At 76.7% G+C, this 16,537-nt stretch overlaps 1 protein-coding gene across 1 annotated transcript in view; it reads right to left on the reverse strand.

The window, feature by feature from the left end:
• Positions 1–16,537, reverse strand: part of MYT1 (myelin transcription factor 1) — a 115,464-nt gene that overhangs the window by 96,441 nt on the left and 2,486 nt on the right. The window contains exons 2-3 of the mRNA XM_048497924.1: positions 3,366–3,374; positions 1,816–1,904 (exon numbers count right to left, since the gene is read on the reverse strand). Coding sequence (XP_048353881.1) covers positions 1,816–1,904; positions 3,366–3,374 — 98 coding nt within the window. The remainder of the gene's footprint in view (positions 1–1,815; positions 1,905–3,365; positions 3,375–16,537) is intronic.

Here is a 16,537-nt window from a genome sequence, read left to right on the forward strand (position 1 = left end):
CCTGCTTCAGCAGTGCGGGAGGTCTACAAGTTTAATTAATTAATCAATTAATAATCATAATAATATTACCTCATGAGACTGATGCGGCATCATAAAAGCCTGACAAAATCGCTCGTTGCCTGCATTGGAAGTTCTGTCTCCTACAACCTCCTGAACATTCAAAGCAACATGGCTCGGTGGACCCTACAGCTGCCCCTTTGACAGCTCTAAGATACTCTTTTTATTCTCCCAGTTGGACCTATCAAAAGTGATACGGGCAACCAGTTCGTACACAGCGGTCCACCTGAATCGATGCCAGGGAGAGTGAAATCCTCAGCACATTTTTGTGGAGAGCAAACTCTCATCTGCTTTTGTGCCTGATCTTCTCTTGTTTAGAATCAAAGAGTTGGAAGAGACCCCCAAGGGCCATCTAGTCCAACCCCCTGCAATCCAGGAACACACACTCAAAGCACTCCTGGCAGATGGCCATCCAGCCCCTCTTTAAAAACCTCCAAAGAAGGAGACTCCACCACACTCCGAGGTAGTGCATTCCACTGTCGAACAGCCCTGACTGCCGGGAAGTTTTTCCTGATGTTGAGGTGGAATCTCTTTTCCTTCCCCTTGAACCCATGACTCCTGGTCCTAGTCTCTGGAGCAGCAGAAAACAAGCTTGCTCCCTCACCAACATGACATCCCTTCAAATATCTAAACAGGGCTATCATGTCACCTCTTCACCTTCTCTTCATCAAACATCCCCAGCTCCCTAAGTCTCTCCTCGCAGGGCATGGATTCCAGACCTTTTAACATTTTGGTTGCCCTCCTCTGGACCCGTTCCAGCTTGTCAATATCCTTCTTGAGCTGCAGTGCCCAGAACTGTACACAATATTCCAGGTGAGGTCTAACCAATGCAGAATAGAGAGGTACAATTACATCCCTCGATCCTGACACTATACTCCTATTGATCAAGCCCAGAATCGCATTGGCTTTCTTGGCTGCCACATCACACTGCTGGCTCATGTTCAGTTTGTGGTCTACTAAGACTCCCAGATCCCTTTCGCATGTAGTGTTGTCATGCCAGCTTGTCGATAACCTTACCGTTTTCAATATCCAATATAGTTCCAGCTTGTTTACTACCCTTAAAGATGAACACATTCATCATGAGTGGGTCAGGGCCCTCCCCTTCCACTTACGTCCACCTGGAGCAACCACAAGGCAGGGACGGAGCGAGGGGAAAGTGCGGCTGGTACACGCGCGCACCCTGCGCCCCTCCAAGCCCCCGGAACGCCCTGCCCCGCCCCGTTCCTCTGGAATTGCTATTAGCCTCAGCAAGGAGCAAACACAGTCATTTATTTCTTTTTTTTAATCCCTCAAAATACCTGCTAAATGGCACACCCAAAATCAAGGGTTATACAGCAGTACAGTACTCAGAACATGGCCCCTGCCCTCCCCTTTCATTTCCCCCTGGTTTTCTTCGCTTTCCACCATGAGTATTTTCGTGCCTCGCTGAATGTTATCGAAGGGTGTTTTTATTGTTTATTGGTTTTGTGTCCGTATTGATATTGTATGTGCCGGAAGCCGCTCCGAGCCTGCTTCAGCAAGGCTGGAGGTCTACAAGTTTAATTAATTAATCAGTTAATAATAATCATCATCATAATAATACCACCTGGCTCACAGAAGCTTTTGCTTCTAGGGTCCACCATCCAGAACCTCCATTTTCTTCAGAGAGATGAGCTGTCATTCAAGGGGATCCCCGGGTCCCACCCATTTGTGGGTTCAAGGCAATTAAATTTGTTGATAGTGACAGCTACAGTCGCTGTGGAAACTAACCCGCCTTACCTCCGGTGCCGTGCGTACTTTCCCCGGATGTGTCCCGAACCGTTACATCCCGGAGTGGGGCAGCTAGAGGGAGAGACAACCAAGGAGTTAATTGTCAGCATGACTTCAAAGAGCAAAAGATCTTTTGGCAATAAAACTTTGGAGAATTTTTTTTTTTTAAAAAAAAGCCGGTGCGCATTTGGAACTAAGGAACCCATCGAAATACCCCTTCCGAGAAAAGATAATTTCCTTTAAACAGTTTGTCTCTTCCCTTTGAATTCCAGTCGAGGAGGGCTGCGTGGCGGCTCCACGGTTTGCTAAAAATTAACGAAATGACTCACCCCATTTAATTAAATGAATGGTTCATTATAGTTTTATGAGTATGTTTAATTAAAGATTTGCATGTGTAAGAGCAGGCCTTTTAAAGCCAGACAACTCCCGTGCTCACCTCCTACTGACGGGTGTTTATTTATTTATTACTTCTCTCCCCCCCACATTTAAATGTGGATTCCCCGCCCCCTCCATCCCAGTGCAACTGTATAGCAGCTTTGAGATAGTGCTTAATCCAAATTTATGTCCAGGTCACCCTAACGTCTGAGAAGGAGCAGGATATTTGATCGGAGAGTATCAATCTAAGACACAAAAGGGCAGAGGGGTCGTTAACCTTATAGCCGTCTCTAGCTGACCACTCGCCGCCCCCTGCTTGATCTTAATCTCAACTCCTTTGTTTGAGTTGGTAAGGTTCAGCATAGGCTACTTCCGCACATACAGAATAATGCACTTTCAATCCATTTTCACAATTGTTTGCAAGTGGATTTTGCTCTTCCGCACAGTAAAATCCAGCTGTAAAGTGCATTGAAAGTGGATTGAAAGTGCATTATTCTGCATGTGCGGAAGGGGCCATAAGTACCGTCCTGACAGTCACTCCAGTATGGTGACTGGCTTTGGTCGATGGTTTGTGCCATATACAAATGAGTTCTGAACATAAGAAGAGGCCTGCTGGGAGAAATTGAAATTCCATCCAGACCAGCATCCTGTTTCCAATCTGTTTTTTAATGCTGTCGTAGCTTTTGGAAAATCCCTGCAAGCAGACAACTAGACTCACAGGGAATGGCTGTTTCCCTGATGGTAGAGGTGCAAAGACTTACGGCTGCCCCATAGGGTTTTCAAGGCAAGAGATGTTCAAGGGTGGTTTGCCATTCCCTACCTCTGTGTAGCAACCCTGCACTATCCTGCTGGTCTCCCATCCAAGTACTAGCCGACCAGGTGCTCGGGAGCAGCAGCAGCAGCAGAAGGCCATTGTTTTCACATCCTGCATGTGAGCTCCCAAAGGCACCTGGTGGGCCACTGCGAGTAGCAGAGTGCTGGACTAGATGGACTCTGGTCTGATCCAGCAGGCTAGTTCTTATGTTCTTATGTTCTTACTAACCAGGGGAAACTTACGCCTGCTTAGTGACCGAGATCTGACAAGATCGAGTTAGCCTAAGCCATCCAGGTTAAGATACTTCCCTGAACCATTAGCTTTCTACTTGCGGGGAGACTCCACCTCCCCCCCCCTTTTTAAAAAAACACTGTAGGCAGCCGTTTATTATGGGCTTATCTATTTTTTCTTTTGCAATCTTGAAATAAGACAGTCCATGCCACCTCGGTCTGGATCTTGCTAAATCCATCTCTATCTCTTGTTACACTCGGATGCCAGGAGTGCCAGCCTGTGGACCCCTATCTACTCACCACCTGTCCCCCTAGCCTTCTTTTCAGCCCCCTCACCTGCATACCCCTACCTGTTCTTGTGACCACCTCCTGCTTGCAGGCCTCCCGCTGCCTATGCTCCGTTGCCTGCCCCTCCTGCCTACCATATCCCTGACAACGCTGTCCAGCGTATGCTGCAGGGAGTGCGTCTCCTGTTGCTGCCACCGTGTGCCACCCTTATGCCCTTCCTCAATCACTCTGGGCAGTTGGGAGCAAAGGTGCAGACAGGGGGCAGGGGTCAACAGCAGTGGGTCCCTCCAGAGGTTTGGGGTCTTGACCGCTACCCCCGAGTCAGGGTATGCAGGCTCACTCTAGGTCAGTGTGCTGTAGTGATTAAGAGCAGGTGCACTCTAATCTGGAGAACCAGGTCTGATTCCCCGCTCTGCCACTTGAGCTGTGGAGGCTTATCTGGTGCACTAGATTAGCCTGGGCACTCCAACACATGCCAGCTGGGTGACCTTGGGCTAGTCACAATTCTTCGGAGCTCTCTCAGCCCCACCCATCTTACAGGGTGTTTGTTTTGGGGGAGGAGGGAAAAGGACAGTGGTGAGATCCAAAAATTTTAATAACAGGTTCTGATGGTGGCGGGATTCAAACAGTGGCGCAGCTGCACACACGCACCTCCAGTTCCTATTGGGCAGGGAGGTTGCTTTAGTAACCCCTTCTCGGCACTTAGAAAAAATTAGTAACCACTTCTAGAGAAGTGGTGAGAACTGGTTGGATCCCACCTCTGGAAAAGGAGCTTGTAAACCCTTTTGAGTCTCCTAGCCACAGTCCCCATGGCTCCCAATTTGCTTTCTCCCGTGGCTTCCTTTCCCTTTCCTTCCCAACAGACGCCGCTCGGGCTTCAATTAGTCGATTAATCGCCCAGTTAATCAGGCAATTAAAGAACAGCTGCGGCGGACGGCGGGGCTCAGCCCTCCGAGCTGCCCCCATCCCGCACGGTGTCGCCGGCCTCAATTACCCCCTCCGCTCATGTGTTCAGCGATAAAAACGGCGAGGCGCAGTAGGCCTGCCGCTCTCTGAACCGGCATTTGAGAGGAACAGCGGGCCGCAGGAGCAGCAGCCTCCTAGGAGGGCAGGTCACATCGGGTCCAATTACTCCTCGATGCAGGAGGCTTGCTAATCAAAGGGGAGAGGAACGGCGGCCTCTGTCATTTGCACCGGGCCGCAGAGCACTCCTCGGCGCGAGCTCGGCGCGCGGCAGGCTTCTAATCGGCGCTCGCCGGCTCGGCAAGCCTATAATTTAGACACTCTCAAGTTCAGAGCCGTGTTCTGTCCTTCGAGGGTTTCCTCGATTTCTCCCCGGCGGCAGAAGTGTGCCACACGCCCACGCCTGCAGGACTGTTTGGGGTTGAGGCTGTCGCAGGCCGAGAGCCCGAGCCCCTTCCGCACAAACAGAATAATGCACTTTCAATCCGCTTTCACAATTGCGTGCCAGTGGATTTTGCTATTGCATACAGCTGCAAAAGGCACTGAAAGTGGATTGCAAGTGCATTGTTCTGCATGTGTGGAAGGGCCTGAGACGGATAGGTGACTGACCCACTTGCCAATCTCCAGCAGAGGCCTGGAGATTTCCCAGGGTTACAACCGCTCTCCAGACAAACAGGGATCGCTTCCCCTGGAGCAGGGGTAGGGAACCTGCGGCTCTCCAGATGTTCTGGGGGGGTGGGGGGGGGGGGGGGTGGGGGGGGGGGGGGGTGGGGGGGGGGGGGGGTGGGGGGGGGGGGGGGTGGGGGGGGGGGGGGGTGGGGGGGGGGGGGGGTGGGGGGGGGGGGGGGTGGGGGGGGGGGGGGGTGGGGGGGGGGGGGGGTGGGGGGGGGGGGGGGTGGGGGGGGGGGGGGGTGGGGGGGGGGGGGGGTGGGGGGGGGGGGGGGTGGGGGGGGGGGGGGGTGGGGGGGGGGGGGGGTGGGGGGGGGGGGGGGTGGGGGGGGGGGGGGGTGGGGGGGGGGGGGGGTGGGGGGGGGGGGGGGTGGGGGGGGGGGGGGGTGGGGGGGGGGGGGGGTGGGGGGGGGGGGGGGTGGGGGGGGGGGGGGGTGGGGGGGGGGGGGGGTGGGGGGGGGGGGGGGTGGGGGGGGGGGGGGGTGGGGGGGGGGGGGGGTGGGGGGGGGGGGGGGTGGGGGGGGGGGGGGGTGGGGGGGGGGGGGGGTGGGGGGGGGGGGGGGTGGGGGGGGGGGGGGGTGGGGGGGGGGGGGGGTGGGGGGGGGGGGGGGTGGGGGGGGGGGGGGGTGGGGGGGGGGGGGGGTGGGGGGGGGGGGGGGTGGGGGGGGGGGGGGGTGGGGGGGGGGGGGGGTGGGGGGGGGGGGGGGTGGGGGGGGGGGGGGGTGGGGGGGGGGGGGGGTGGGGGGGGGGGGGGGTGGGGGGGGGGGGGGGTGGGGGGGGGGGGGGGTGGGGGGGGGGGGGGGTGGGGGGGGGGGGGGGTGGGGGGGGGGGGGGGTGGGGGGGGGGGGGGGTGGGGGGGGGGGGGGGTGGGGGGGGGGGGGGGTGGGGGGGGGGGGGGGTGGGGGGGGGGGGGGGTGGGGGGGGGGGGGGGTGGGGGGGGGGGGGGGTGGGGGGGGGGGGGGGTGGGGGGGGGGGGGGGTGGGGGGGGGGGGGGGTGGGGGGGGGGGGGGGTGGGGGGGGGGGGGGGTGGGGGGGGGGGGGGGTGGGGGGGGGGGGGGGTGGGGGGGGGGGGGGGTGGGGGGGGGGGGGGGTGGGGGGGGGGGGGGGTGGGGGGGGGGGGGGGTGGGGGGGGGGGGGGGTGGGGGGGGGGGGGGGTGGGGGGGGGGGGGGGTGGGGGGGGGGGGGGGTGGGGGGGGGGGGGGGTGGGGGGGGGGGGGGGTGGGGGGGGGGGGGGGTGGGGGGGGGGGGGGGTGGGGGGGGGGGGGGGTGGGGGGGGGGGGGGGTGGGGGGGGGGGGGGGTGGGGGGGGGGGGGGGTGGGGGGGGGGGGGGGTGGGGGGGGGGGGGGGTGGGGGGGGGGGGGGGTGGGGGGGGGGGGGGGTGGGGGGGGGGGGGGGTGGGGGGGGGGGGGGGTGGGGGGGGGGGGGGGTGGGGGGGGGGGGGGGTGGGGGGGGGGGGGGGTGGGGGGGGGGGGGGGTGGGGGGGGGGGGGGGTGGGGGGGGGGGGGGGTGGGGGGGGGGGGGGGTGGGGGGGGGGGGGGGTGGGGGGGGGGGGGGGTGGGGGGGGGGGGGGGTGGGGGGGGGGGGGGGTGGGGGGGGGGGGGGGTGGGGGGGGGGGGGGGTGGGGGGGGGGGGGGGTGGGGGGGGGGGGGGGTGGGGGGGGGGGGGGGTGGGGGGGGGGGGGGGTGGGGGGGGGGGGGGGTGGGGGGGGGGGGGGGTGGGGGGGGGGGGGGGTGGGGGGGGGGGGGGGTGGGGGGGGGGGGGGGTGGGGGGGGGGGGGGGTGGGGGGGGGGGGGGGTGGGGGGGGGGGGGGGTGGGGGGGGGGGGGGGTGGGGGGGGGGGGGGGTGGGGGGGGGGGGGGGTGGGGGGGGGGGGGGGTGGGGGGGGGGGGGGGTGGGGGGGGGGGGGGGTGGGGGGGGGGGGGGGTGGGGGGGGGGGGGGGTGGGGGGGGGGGGGGGTGGGGGGGGGGGGGGGTGGGGGGGGGGGGGGGTGGGGGGGGGGGGGGGTGGGGGGGGGGGGGGGTGGGGGGGGGGGGGGGTGGGGGGGGGGGGGGGTGGGGGGGGGGGGGGGTGGGGGGGGGGGGGGGTGGGGGGGGGGGGGGGTGGGGGGGGGGGGGGGTGGGGGGGGGGGGGGGTGGGGGGGGGGGGGGGTGGGGGGGGGGGGGGGTGGGGGGGGGGGGGGGTGGGGGGGGGGGGGGGTGGGGGGGGGGGGGGGTGGGGGGGGGGGGGGGTGGGGGGGGGGGGGGGTGGGGGGGGGGGGGGGTGGGGGGGGGGGGGGGTGGGGGGGGGGGGGGGTGGGGGGGGGGGGGGGTGGGGGGGGGGGGGGGTGGGGGGGGGGGGGGGTGGGGGGGGGGGGGGGTGGGGGGGGGGGGGGGTGGGGGGGGGGGGGGGTGGGGGGGGGGGGGGGTGGGGGGGGGGGGGGGTGGGGGGGGGGGGGGGTGGGGGGGGGGGGGGGTGGGGGGGGGGGGGGGTGGGGGGGGGGGGGGGTGGGGGGGGGGGGGGGTGGGGGGGGGGGGGGGTGGGGGGGGGGGGGGGTGGGGGGGGGGGGGGGTGGGGGGGGGGGGGGGTGGGGGGGGGGGGGGGTGGGGGGGGGGGGGGGTGGGGGGGGGGGGGGGTGGGGGGGGGGGGGGGTGGGGGGGGGGGGGGGTGGGGGGGGGGGGGGGTGGGGGGGGGGGGGGGTGGGGGGGGGGGGGGGTGGGGGGGGGGGGGGGTGGGGGGGGGGGGGGGTGGGGGGGGGGGGGGGTGGGGGGGGGGGGGGGTGGGGGGGGGGGGGGGTGGGGGGGGGGGGGGGTGGGGGGGGGGGGGGGTGGGGGGGGGGGGGGGTGGGGGGGGGGGGGGGTGGGGGGGGGGGGGGGTGGGGGGGGGGGGGGGTGGGGGGGGGGGGGGGTGGGGGGGGGGGGGGGTGGGGGGGGGGGGGGGTGGGGGGGGGGGGGGGTGGGGGGGGGGGGGGGTGGGGGGGGGGGGGGGTGGGGGGGGGGGGGGGTGGGGGGGGGGGGGGGTGGGGGGGGGGGGGGGTGGGGGGGGGGGGGGGTGGGGGGGGGGGGGGGTGGGGGGGGGGGGGGGTGGGGGGGGGGGGGGGTGGGGGGGGGGGGGGGTGGGGGGGGGGGGGGGTGGGGGGGGGGGGGGGTGGGGGGGGGGGGGGGTGGGGGGGGGGGGGGGTGGGGGGGGGGGGGGGTGGGGGGGGGGGGGGGTGGGGGGGGGGGGGGGTGGGGGGGGGGGGGGGTGGGGGGGGGGGGGGGTGGGGGGGGGGGGGGGTGGGGGGGGGGGGGGGTGGGGGGGGGGGGGGGTGGGGGGGGGGGGGGGTGGGGGGGGGGGGGGGTGGGGGGGGGGGGGGGTGGGGGGGGGGGGGGGTGGGGGGGGGGGGGGGTGGGGGGGGGGGGGGGTGGGGGGGGGGGGGGGTGGGGGGGGGGGGGGGTGGGGGGGGGGGGGGGTGGGGGGGGGGGGGGGTGGGGGGGGGGGGGGGTGGGGGGGGGGGGGGGTGGGGGGGGGGGGGGGTGGGGGGGGGGGGGGGTGGGGGGGGGGGGGGGTGGGGGGGGGGGGGGGTGGGGGGGGGGGGGGGTGGGGGGGGGGGGGGGTGGGGGGGGGGGGGGGTGGGGGGGGGGGGGGGTGGGGGGGGGGGGGGGTGGGGGGGGGGGGGGGTGGGGGGGGGGGGGGGTGGGGGGGGGGGGGGGTGGGGGGGGGGGGGGGTGGGGGGGGGGGGGGGTGGGGGGGGGGGGGGGTGGGGGGGGGGGGGGGTGGGGGGGGGGGGGGGTGGGGGGGGGGGGGGGTGGGGGGGGGGGGGGGTGGGGGGGGGGGGGGGTGGGGGGGGGGGGGGGTGGGGGGGGGGGGGGGTGGGGGGGGGGGGGGGTGGGGGGGGGGGGGGGTGGGGGGGGGGGGGGGTGGGGGGGGGGGGGGGTGGGGGGGGGGGGGGGTGGGGGGGGGGGGGGGTGGGGGGGGGGGGGGGTGGGGGGGGGGGGGGGTGGGGGGGGGGGGGGGTGGGGGGGGGGGGGGGTGGGGGGGGGGGGGGGTGGGGGGGGGGGGGGGTGGGGGGGGGGGGGGGTGGGGGGGGGGGGGGGTGGGGGGGGGGGGGGGTGGGGGGGGGGGGGGGTGGGGGGGGGGGGGGGTGGGGGGGGGGGGGGGTGGGGGGGGGGGGGGGTGGGGGGGGGGGGGGGTGGGGGGGGGGGGGGGTGGGGGGGGGGGGGGGTGGGGGGGGGGGGGGGTGGGGGGGGGGGGGGGTGGGGGGGGGGGGGGGTGGGGGGGGGGGGGGGTGGGGGGGGGGGGGGGTGGGGGGGGGGGGGGGTGGGGGGGGGGGGGGGTGGGGGGGGGGGGGGGTGGGGGGGGGGGGGGGTGGGGGGGGGGGGGGGTGGGGGGGGGGGGGGGTGGGGGGGGGGGGGGGTGGGGGGGGGGGGGGGTGGGGGGGGGGGGGGGTGGGGGGGGGGGGGGGTGGGGGGGGGGGGGGGTGGGGGGGGGGGGGGGTGGGGGGGGGGGGGGGTGGGGGGGGGGGGGGGTGGGGGGGGGGGGGGGTGGGGGGGGGGGGGGGTGGGGGGGGGGGGGGGTGGGGGGGGGGGGGGGTGGGGGGGGGGGGGGGTGGGGGGGGGGGGGGGTGGGGGGGGGGGGGGGTGGGGGGGGGGGGGGGTGGGGGGGGGGGGGGGTGGGGGGGGGGGGGGGTGGGGGGGGGGGGGGGTGGGGGGGGGGGGGGGTGGGGGGGGGGGGGGGTGGGGGGGGGGGGGGGTGGGGGGGGGGGGGGGTGGGGGGGGGGGGGGGTGGGGGGGGGGGGGGGTGGGGGGGGGGGGGGGTGGGGGGGGGGGGGGGTGGGGGGGGGGGGGGGTGGGGGGGGGGGGGGGTGGGGGGGGGGGGGGGTGGGGGGGGGGGGGGGTGGGGGGGGGGGGGGGTGGGGGGGGGGGGGGGTGGGGGGGGGGGGGGGTGGGGGGGGGGGGGGGTGGGGGGGGGGGGGGGTGGGGGGGGGGGGGGGTGGGGGGGGGGGGGGGTGGGGGGGGGGGGGGGTGGGGGGGGGGGGGGGTGGGGGGGGGGGGGGGTGGGGGGGGGGGGGGGTGGGGGGGGGGGGGGGTGGGGGGGGGGGGGGGTGGGGGGGGGGGGGGGTGGGGGGGGGGGGGGGTGGGGGGGGGGGGGGGTGGGGGGGGGGGGGGGTGGGGGGGGGGGGGGGTGGGGGGGGGGGGGGGTGGGGGGGGGGGGGGGTGGGGGGGGGGGGGGGTGGGGGGGGGGGGGGGTGGGGGGGGGGGGGGGTGGGGGGGGGGGGGGGTGGGGGGGGGGGGGGGTGGGGGGGGGGGGGGGTGGGGGGGGGGGGGGGTGGGGGGGGGGGGGGGTGGGGGGGGGGGGGGGTGGGGGGGGGGGGGGGTGGGGGGGGGGGGGGGTGGGGGGGGGGGGGGGTGGGGGGGGGGGGGGGTGGGGGGGGGGGGGGGTGGGGGGGGGGGGGGGTGGGGGGGGGGGGGGGTGGGGGGGGGGGGGGGTGGGGGGGGGGGGGGGTGGGGGGGGGGGGGGGTGGGGGGGGGGGGGGGTGGGGGGGGGGGGGGGTGGGGGGGGGGGGGGGTGGGGGGGGGGGGGGGTGGGGGGGGGGGGGGGTGGGGGGGGGGGGGGGTGGGGGGGGGGGGGGGTGGGGGGGGGGGGGGGTGGGGGGGGGGGGGGGTGGGGGGGGGGGGGGGTGGGGGGGGGGGGGGGTGGGGGGGGGGGGGGGTGGGGGGGGGGGGGGGTGGGGGGGGGGGGGGGTGGGGGGGGGGGGGGGTGGGGGGGGGGGGGGGTGGGGGGGGGGGGGGGTGGGGGGGGGGGGGGGTGGGGGGGGGGGGGGGTGGGGGGGGGGGGGGGTGGGGGGGGGGGGGGGTGGGGGGGGGGGGGGGTGGGGGGGGGGGGGGGTGGGGGGGGGGGGGGGTGGGGGGGGGGGGGGGTGGGGGGGGGGGGGGGTGGGGGGGGGGGGGGGTGGGGGGGGGGGGGGGTGGGGGGGGGGGGGGGTGGGGGGGGGGGGGGGTGGGGGGGGGGGGGGGTGGGGGGGGGGGGGGGTGGGGGGGGGGGGGGGTGGGGGGGGGGGGGGGTGGGGGGGGGGGGGGGTGGGGGGGGGGGGGGGTGGGGGGGGGGGGGGGTGGGGGGGGGGGGGGGTGGGGGGGGGGGGGGGTGGGGGGGGGGGGGGGTGGGGGGGGGGGGGGGTGGGGGGGGGGGGGGGTGGGGGGGGGGGGGGGTGGGGGGGGGGGGGGGTGGGGGGGGGGGGGGGTGGGGGGGGGGGGGGGTGGGGGGGGGGGGGGGTGGGGGGGGGGGGGGGTGGGGGGGGGGGGGGGTGGGGGGGGGGGGGGGTGGGGGGGGGGGGGGGTGGGGGGGGGGGGGGGTGGGGGGGGGGGGGGGTGGGGGGGGGGGGGGGTGGGGGGGGGGGGGGGTGGGGGGGGGGGGGGGTGGGGGGGGGGGGGGGTGGGGGGGGGGGGGGGTGGGGGGGGGGGGGGGTGGGGGGGGGGGGGGGTGGGGGGGGGGGGGGGTGGGGGGGGGGGGGGGTGGGGGGGGGGGGGGGTGGGGGGGGGGGGGGGTGGGGGGGGGGGGGGGTGGGGGGGGGGGGGGGTGGGGGGGGGGGGGGGTGGGGGGGGGGGGGGGTGGGGGGGGGGGGGGGTGGGGGGGGGGGGGGGTGGGGGGGGGGGGGGGTGGGGGGGGGGGGGGGTGGGGGGGGGGGGGGGTGGGGGGGGGGGGGGGTGGGGGGGGGGGGGGGTGGGGGGGGGGGGGGGTGGGGGGGGGGGGGGGTGGGGGGGGGGGGGGGTGGGGGGGGGGGGGGGTGGGGGGGGGGGGGGGTGGGGGGGGGGGGGGGTGGGGGGGGGGGGGGGTGGGGGGGGGGGGGGGTGGGGGGGGGGGGGGGTGGGGGGGGGGGGGGGTGGGGGGGGGGGGGGGTGGGGGGGGGGGGGGGTGGGGGGGGGGGGGGGTGGGGGGGGGGGGGGGTGGGGGGGGGGGGGGGTGGGGGGGGGGGGGGGTGGGGGGGGGGGGGGGTGGGGGGGGGGGGGGGTGGGGGGGGGGGGGGGTGGGGGGGGGGGGGGGTGGGGGGGGGGGGGGGTGGGGGGGGGGGGGGGTGGGGGGGGGGGGGGGTGGGGGGGGGGGGGGGTGGGGGGGGGGGGGGGTGGGGGGGGGGGGGGGTGGGGGGGGGGGGGGGTGGGGGGGGGGGGGGGTGGGGGGGGGGGGGGGTGGGGGGGGGGGGGGGTGGGGGGGGGGGGGGGTGGGGGGGGGGGGGGGTGGGGGGGGGGGGGGGTGGGGGGGGGGGGGGGTGGGGGGGGGGGGGGGTGGGGGGGGGGGGGGGTGGGGGGGGGGGGGGGTGGGGGGGGGGGGGGGTGGGGGGGGGGGGGGGTGGGGGGGGGGGGGGGTGGGGGGGGGGGGGGGTGGGGGGGGGGGGGGGTGGGGGGGGGGGGGGGTGGGGGGGGGGGGGGGTGGGGGGGGGGGGGGGTGGGGGGGGGGGGGGGTGGGGGGGGGGGGGGGTGGGGGGGGGGGGGGGTGGGGGGGGGGGGGGGTGGGGGGGGGGGGGGGTGGGGGGGGGGGGGGGTGGGGGGGGGGGGGGGTGGGGGGGGGGGGGGGTGGGGGGGGGGGGGGGTGGGGGGGGGGGGGGGTGGGGGGGGGGGGGGGTGGGGGGGGGGGGGGGTGGGGGGGGGGGGGGGTGGGGGGGGGGGGGGGTGGGGGGGGGGGGGGGTGGGGGGGGGGGGGGGTGGGGGGGGGGGGGGGTGGGGGGGGGGGGGGGTGGGGGGGGGGGGGGGTGGGGGGGGGGGGGGGTGGGGGGGGGGGGGGGTGGGGGGGGGGGGGGGTGGGGGGGGGGGGGGGTGGGGGGGGGGGGGGGTGGGGGGGGGGGGGGGTGGGGGGGGGGGGGGGTGGGGGGGGGGGGGGGTGGGGGGGGGGGGGGGTGGGGGGGGGGGGGGGTGGGGGGGGGGGGGGGTGGGGGGGGGGGGGGGTGGGGGGGGGGGGGGGTGGGGGGGGGGGGGGGTGGGGGGGGGGGGGGGTGGGGGGGGGGGGGGGTGGGGGGGGGGGGGGGTGGGGGGGGGGGGGGGTGGGGGGGGGGGGGGGTGGGGGGGGGGGGGGGTGGGGGGGGGGGGGGGTGGGGGGGGGGGGGGGTGGGGGGGGGGGGGGGTGGGGGGGGGGGGGGGTGGGGGGGGGGGGGGGTGGGGGGGGGGGGGGGTGGGGGGGGGGGGGGGTGGGGGGGGGGGGGGGTGGGGGGGGGGGGGGGTGGGGGGGGGGGGGGGTGGGGGGGGGGGGGGGTGGGGGGGGGGGGGGGTGGGGGGGGGGGGGGGTGGGGGGGGGGGGGGGTGGGGGGGGGGGGGGGTGGGGGGGGGGGGGGGTGGGGGGGGGGGGGGGTGGGGGGGGGGGGGGGTGGGGGGGGGGGGGGGTGGGGGGGGGGGGGGGTGGGGGGGGGGGGGGGTGGGGGGGGGGGGGGGTGGGGGGGGGGGGGGGTGGGGGGGGGGGGGGGTGGGGGGGGGGGGGGGTGGGGGGGGGGGGGGGTGGGGGGGGGGGGGGGTGGGGGGGGGGGGGGGTGGGGGGGGGGGGGGGTGGGGGGGGGGGGGGGTGGGGGGGGGGGGGGGTGGGGGGGGGGGGGGGTGGGGGGGGGGGGGGGTGGGGGGGGGGGGGGGTGGGGGGGGGGGGGGGTGGGGGGGGGGGGGGGTGGGGGGGGGGGGGGGTGGGGGGGGGGGGGGGTGGGGGGGGGGGGGGGTGGGGGGGGGGGGGGGTGGGGGGGGGGGGGGGTGGGGGGGGGGGGGGGTGGGGGGGGGGGGGGGTGGGGGGGGGGGGGGGTGGGGGGGGGGGGGGGTGGGGGGGGGGGGGGGTGGGGGGGGGGGGGGGTGGGGGGGGGGGGGGGTGGGGGGGGGGGGGGGTGGGGGGGGGGGGGGGTGGGGGGGGGGGGGGGTGGGGGGGGGGGGGGGTGGGGGGGGGGGGGGGTGGGGGGGGGGGGGGGTGGGGGGGGGGGGGGGTGGGGGGGGGGGGGGGTGGGGGGGGGGGGGGGTGGGGGGGGGGGGGGGTGGGGGGGGGGGGGGGTGGGGGGGGGGGGGGGTGGGGGGGGGGGGGGGTGGGGGGGGGGGGGGGTGGGGGGGGGGGGGGGTGGGGGGGGGGGGGGGTGGGGGGGGGGGGGGGTGGGGGGGGGGGGGGGTGGGGGGGGGGGGGGGTGGGGGGGGGGGGGGGTGGGGGGGGGGGGGGGTGGGGGGGGGGGGGGGTGGGGGGGGGGGGGGGTGGGGGGGGGGGGGGGTGGGGGGGGGGGGGGGTGGGGGGGGGGGGGGGTGGGGGGGGGGGGGGGTGGGGGGGGGGGGGGGTGGGGGGGGGGGGGGGTGGGGGGGGGGGGGGGTGGGGGGGGGGGGGGGTGGGGGGGGGGGGGGGTGGGGGGGGGGGGGGGTGGGGGGGGGGGGGGGTGGGGGGGGGGGGGGGTGGGGGGGGGGGGGGGTGGGGGGGGGGGGGGGTGGGGGGGGGGGGGGGTGGGGGGGGGGGGGGGTGGGGGGGGGGGGGGGTGGGGGGGGGGGGGGGTGGGGGGGGGGGGGGGTGGGGGGGGGGGGGGGTGGGGGGGGGGGGGGGTGGGGGGGGGGGGGGGTGGGGGGGGGGGGGGGTGGGGGGGGGGGGGGGTGGGGGGGGGGGGGGGTGGGGGGGGGGGGGGGTGGGGGGGGGGGGGGGTGGGGGGGGGGGGGGGTGGGGGGGGGGGGGGGTGGGGGGGGGGGGGGGTGGGGGGGGGGGGGGGTGGGGGGGGGGGGGGGTGGGGGGGGGGGGGGGTGGGGGGGGGGGGGGGTGGGGGGGGGGGGGGGTGGGGGGGGGGGGGGGTGGGGGGGGGGGGGGGTGGGGGGGGGGGGGGGTGGGGGGGGGGGGGGGTGGGGGGGGGGGGGGGTGGGGGGGGGGGGGGGTGGGGGGGGGGGGGGGTGGGGGGGGGGGGGGGTGGGGGGGGGGGGGGGTGGGGGGGGGGGGGGGTGGGGGGGGGGGGGGGTGGGGGGGGGGGGGGGTGGGGGGGGGGGGGGGTGGGGGGGGGGGGGGGTGGGGGGGGGGGGGGGTGGGGGGGGGGGGGGGTGGGGGGGGGGGGGGGTGGGGGGGGGGGGGGGTGGGGGGGGGGGGGGGTGGGGGGGGGGGGGGGTGGGGGGGGGGGGGGGTGGGGGGGACAGCACCCCAGTGATTCCAGCCGTGAAAGCCTTCGACAATACAAGGAATAATATCAAAATTATTGACACGAGCCAGGAGACTTTATTGCAAGCAGATCCCAATCAACACTTCCCCGAGAGGAAATGGCATCTGTAGAGGGCGGACTCTATCACAACCCATCTTTCGAAAAAACCCTCTCCTCTGCACTCCCTATTCTCTCCCCCGCACCCCAAATCTGCAGGAATTCCCCTTCCGTGGAATTGGCAACTCTAGAGAGCGCAAACAGCACATTGAAACATAAGTAGGAAAATAAAGAAGGAGGAGGAGGAGGAGTCTGAAAATGGCTGGCAAACTCCTTCCTTTACCTCTCCCCACAACAGACACCTTTTTAGGTAGCTGAGGCTGAGAGAGATATGAGAGAACTGTGACTAGCCTAAGGTCACCCAGCAGGCTTCATGTGGAGGAGCAGGGAAACAAACAAGGTGGAACAGATTACAATCTGCTGCTCGTGTGGAGGAGTTGGGAATCGAATCCGGTTCTCTTGATTAGAGTCTACTGCTTTTGACCACTAACCAACTGAGGGCCACCTAGGACAATTTCCCCCTACCCTTTCAGGAGAGGCTGGAAACACATGCTCACGCTTCCCAGTCCTGGTTCTTGGTTCAGAGCACATGCCCTCAGACAACTGACACTCATCTGCTCAGACCTGGGCCCTTTCCCCACTCACTGTTTGCTGCACGCTACTCTCGCTGAGTAGCGTGGGGTCCAGCTGCACTCCCCACTACAGGGGCGGCTACAAAGCAGCCGCCCCGACTCTGCTGCTCTTGCGCCCCCTCAGCGCGGGTCATTCTGGCACTGCTCAAAACCGCGCCTTTTGATGACCCCGCGCAGGGTGCGGGGCAGTGGGGAAGCCCGGGGAACACGACCCTCGGGCTAAAAAGGTCTTGGACCAGACGAAACGGACGTCATTTTAAAAGTGGGGAAACGGCCCTGGACTGTTTGTTGTTCATAACTAGATTTTTTTTTTGAGGCTTTGGGTCTCTCTGGGGTAGGTTTGCCAGTTCAATGGGTAATTGCTGGAGATTTGGGGACCGAACATGGGAAGGGCACAGTTTGGGGAGGGGCAGAGATCAGCAGGGATACCGCAGAATATCGCCCTCTAATGCTTGCATGTTCTGCAGGGAACTTGTCTCTGAAGTCTGGCGATGAGTTGGAGCTCTGGGAAAATTCCATATCCCACCTGGGGGTAGACCACCCTTCTCTAGAGAGACAAGTGGACGAAAGGAGGAGGAAGAGGAGGAGGAGAGTAAAGGAGTTGGGGACCGGTCGCCACTATACTTTTGGTTTATAGG

The sequence above is a fragment of the Sphaerodactylus townsendi genome, linkage group LG05, assembly GCF_021028975.2.
Source record: "Sphaerodactylus townsendi isolate TG3544 linkage group LG05, MPM_Stown_v2.3, whole genome shotgun sequence".
Classification (NCBI taxonomy): Eukaryota; Metazoa; Chordata; class Lepidosauria; order Squamata; family Sphaerodactylidae; genus Sphaerodactylus; species Sphaerodactylus townsendi.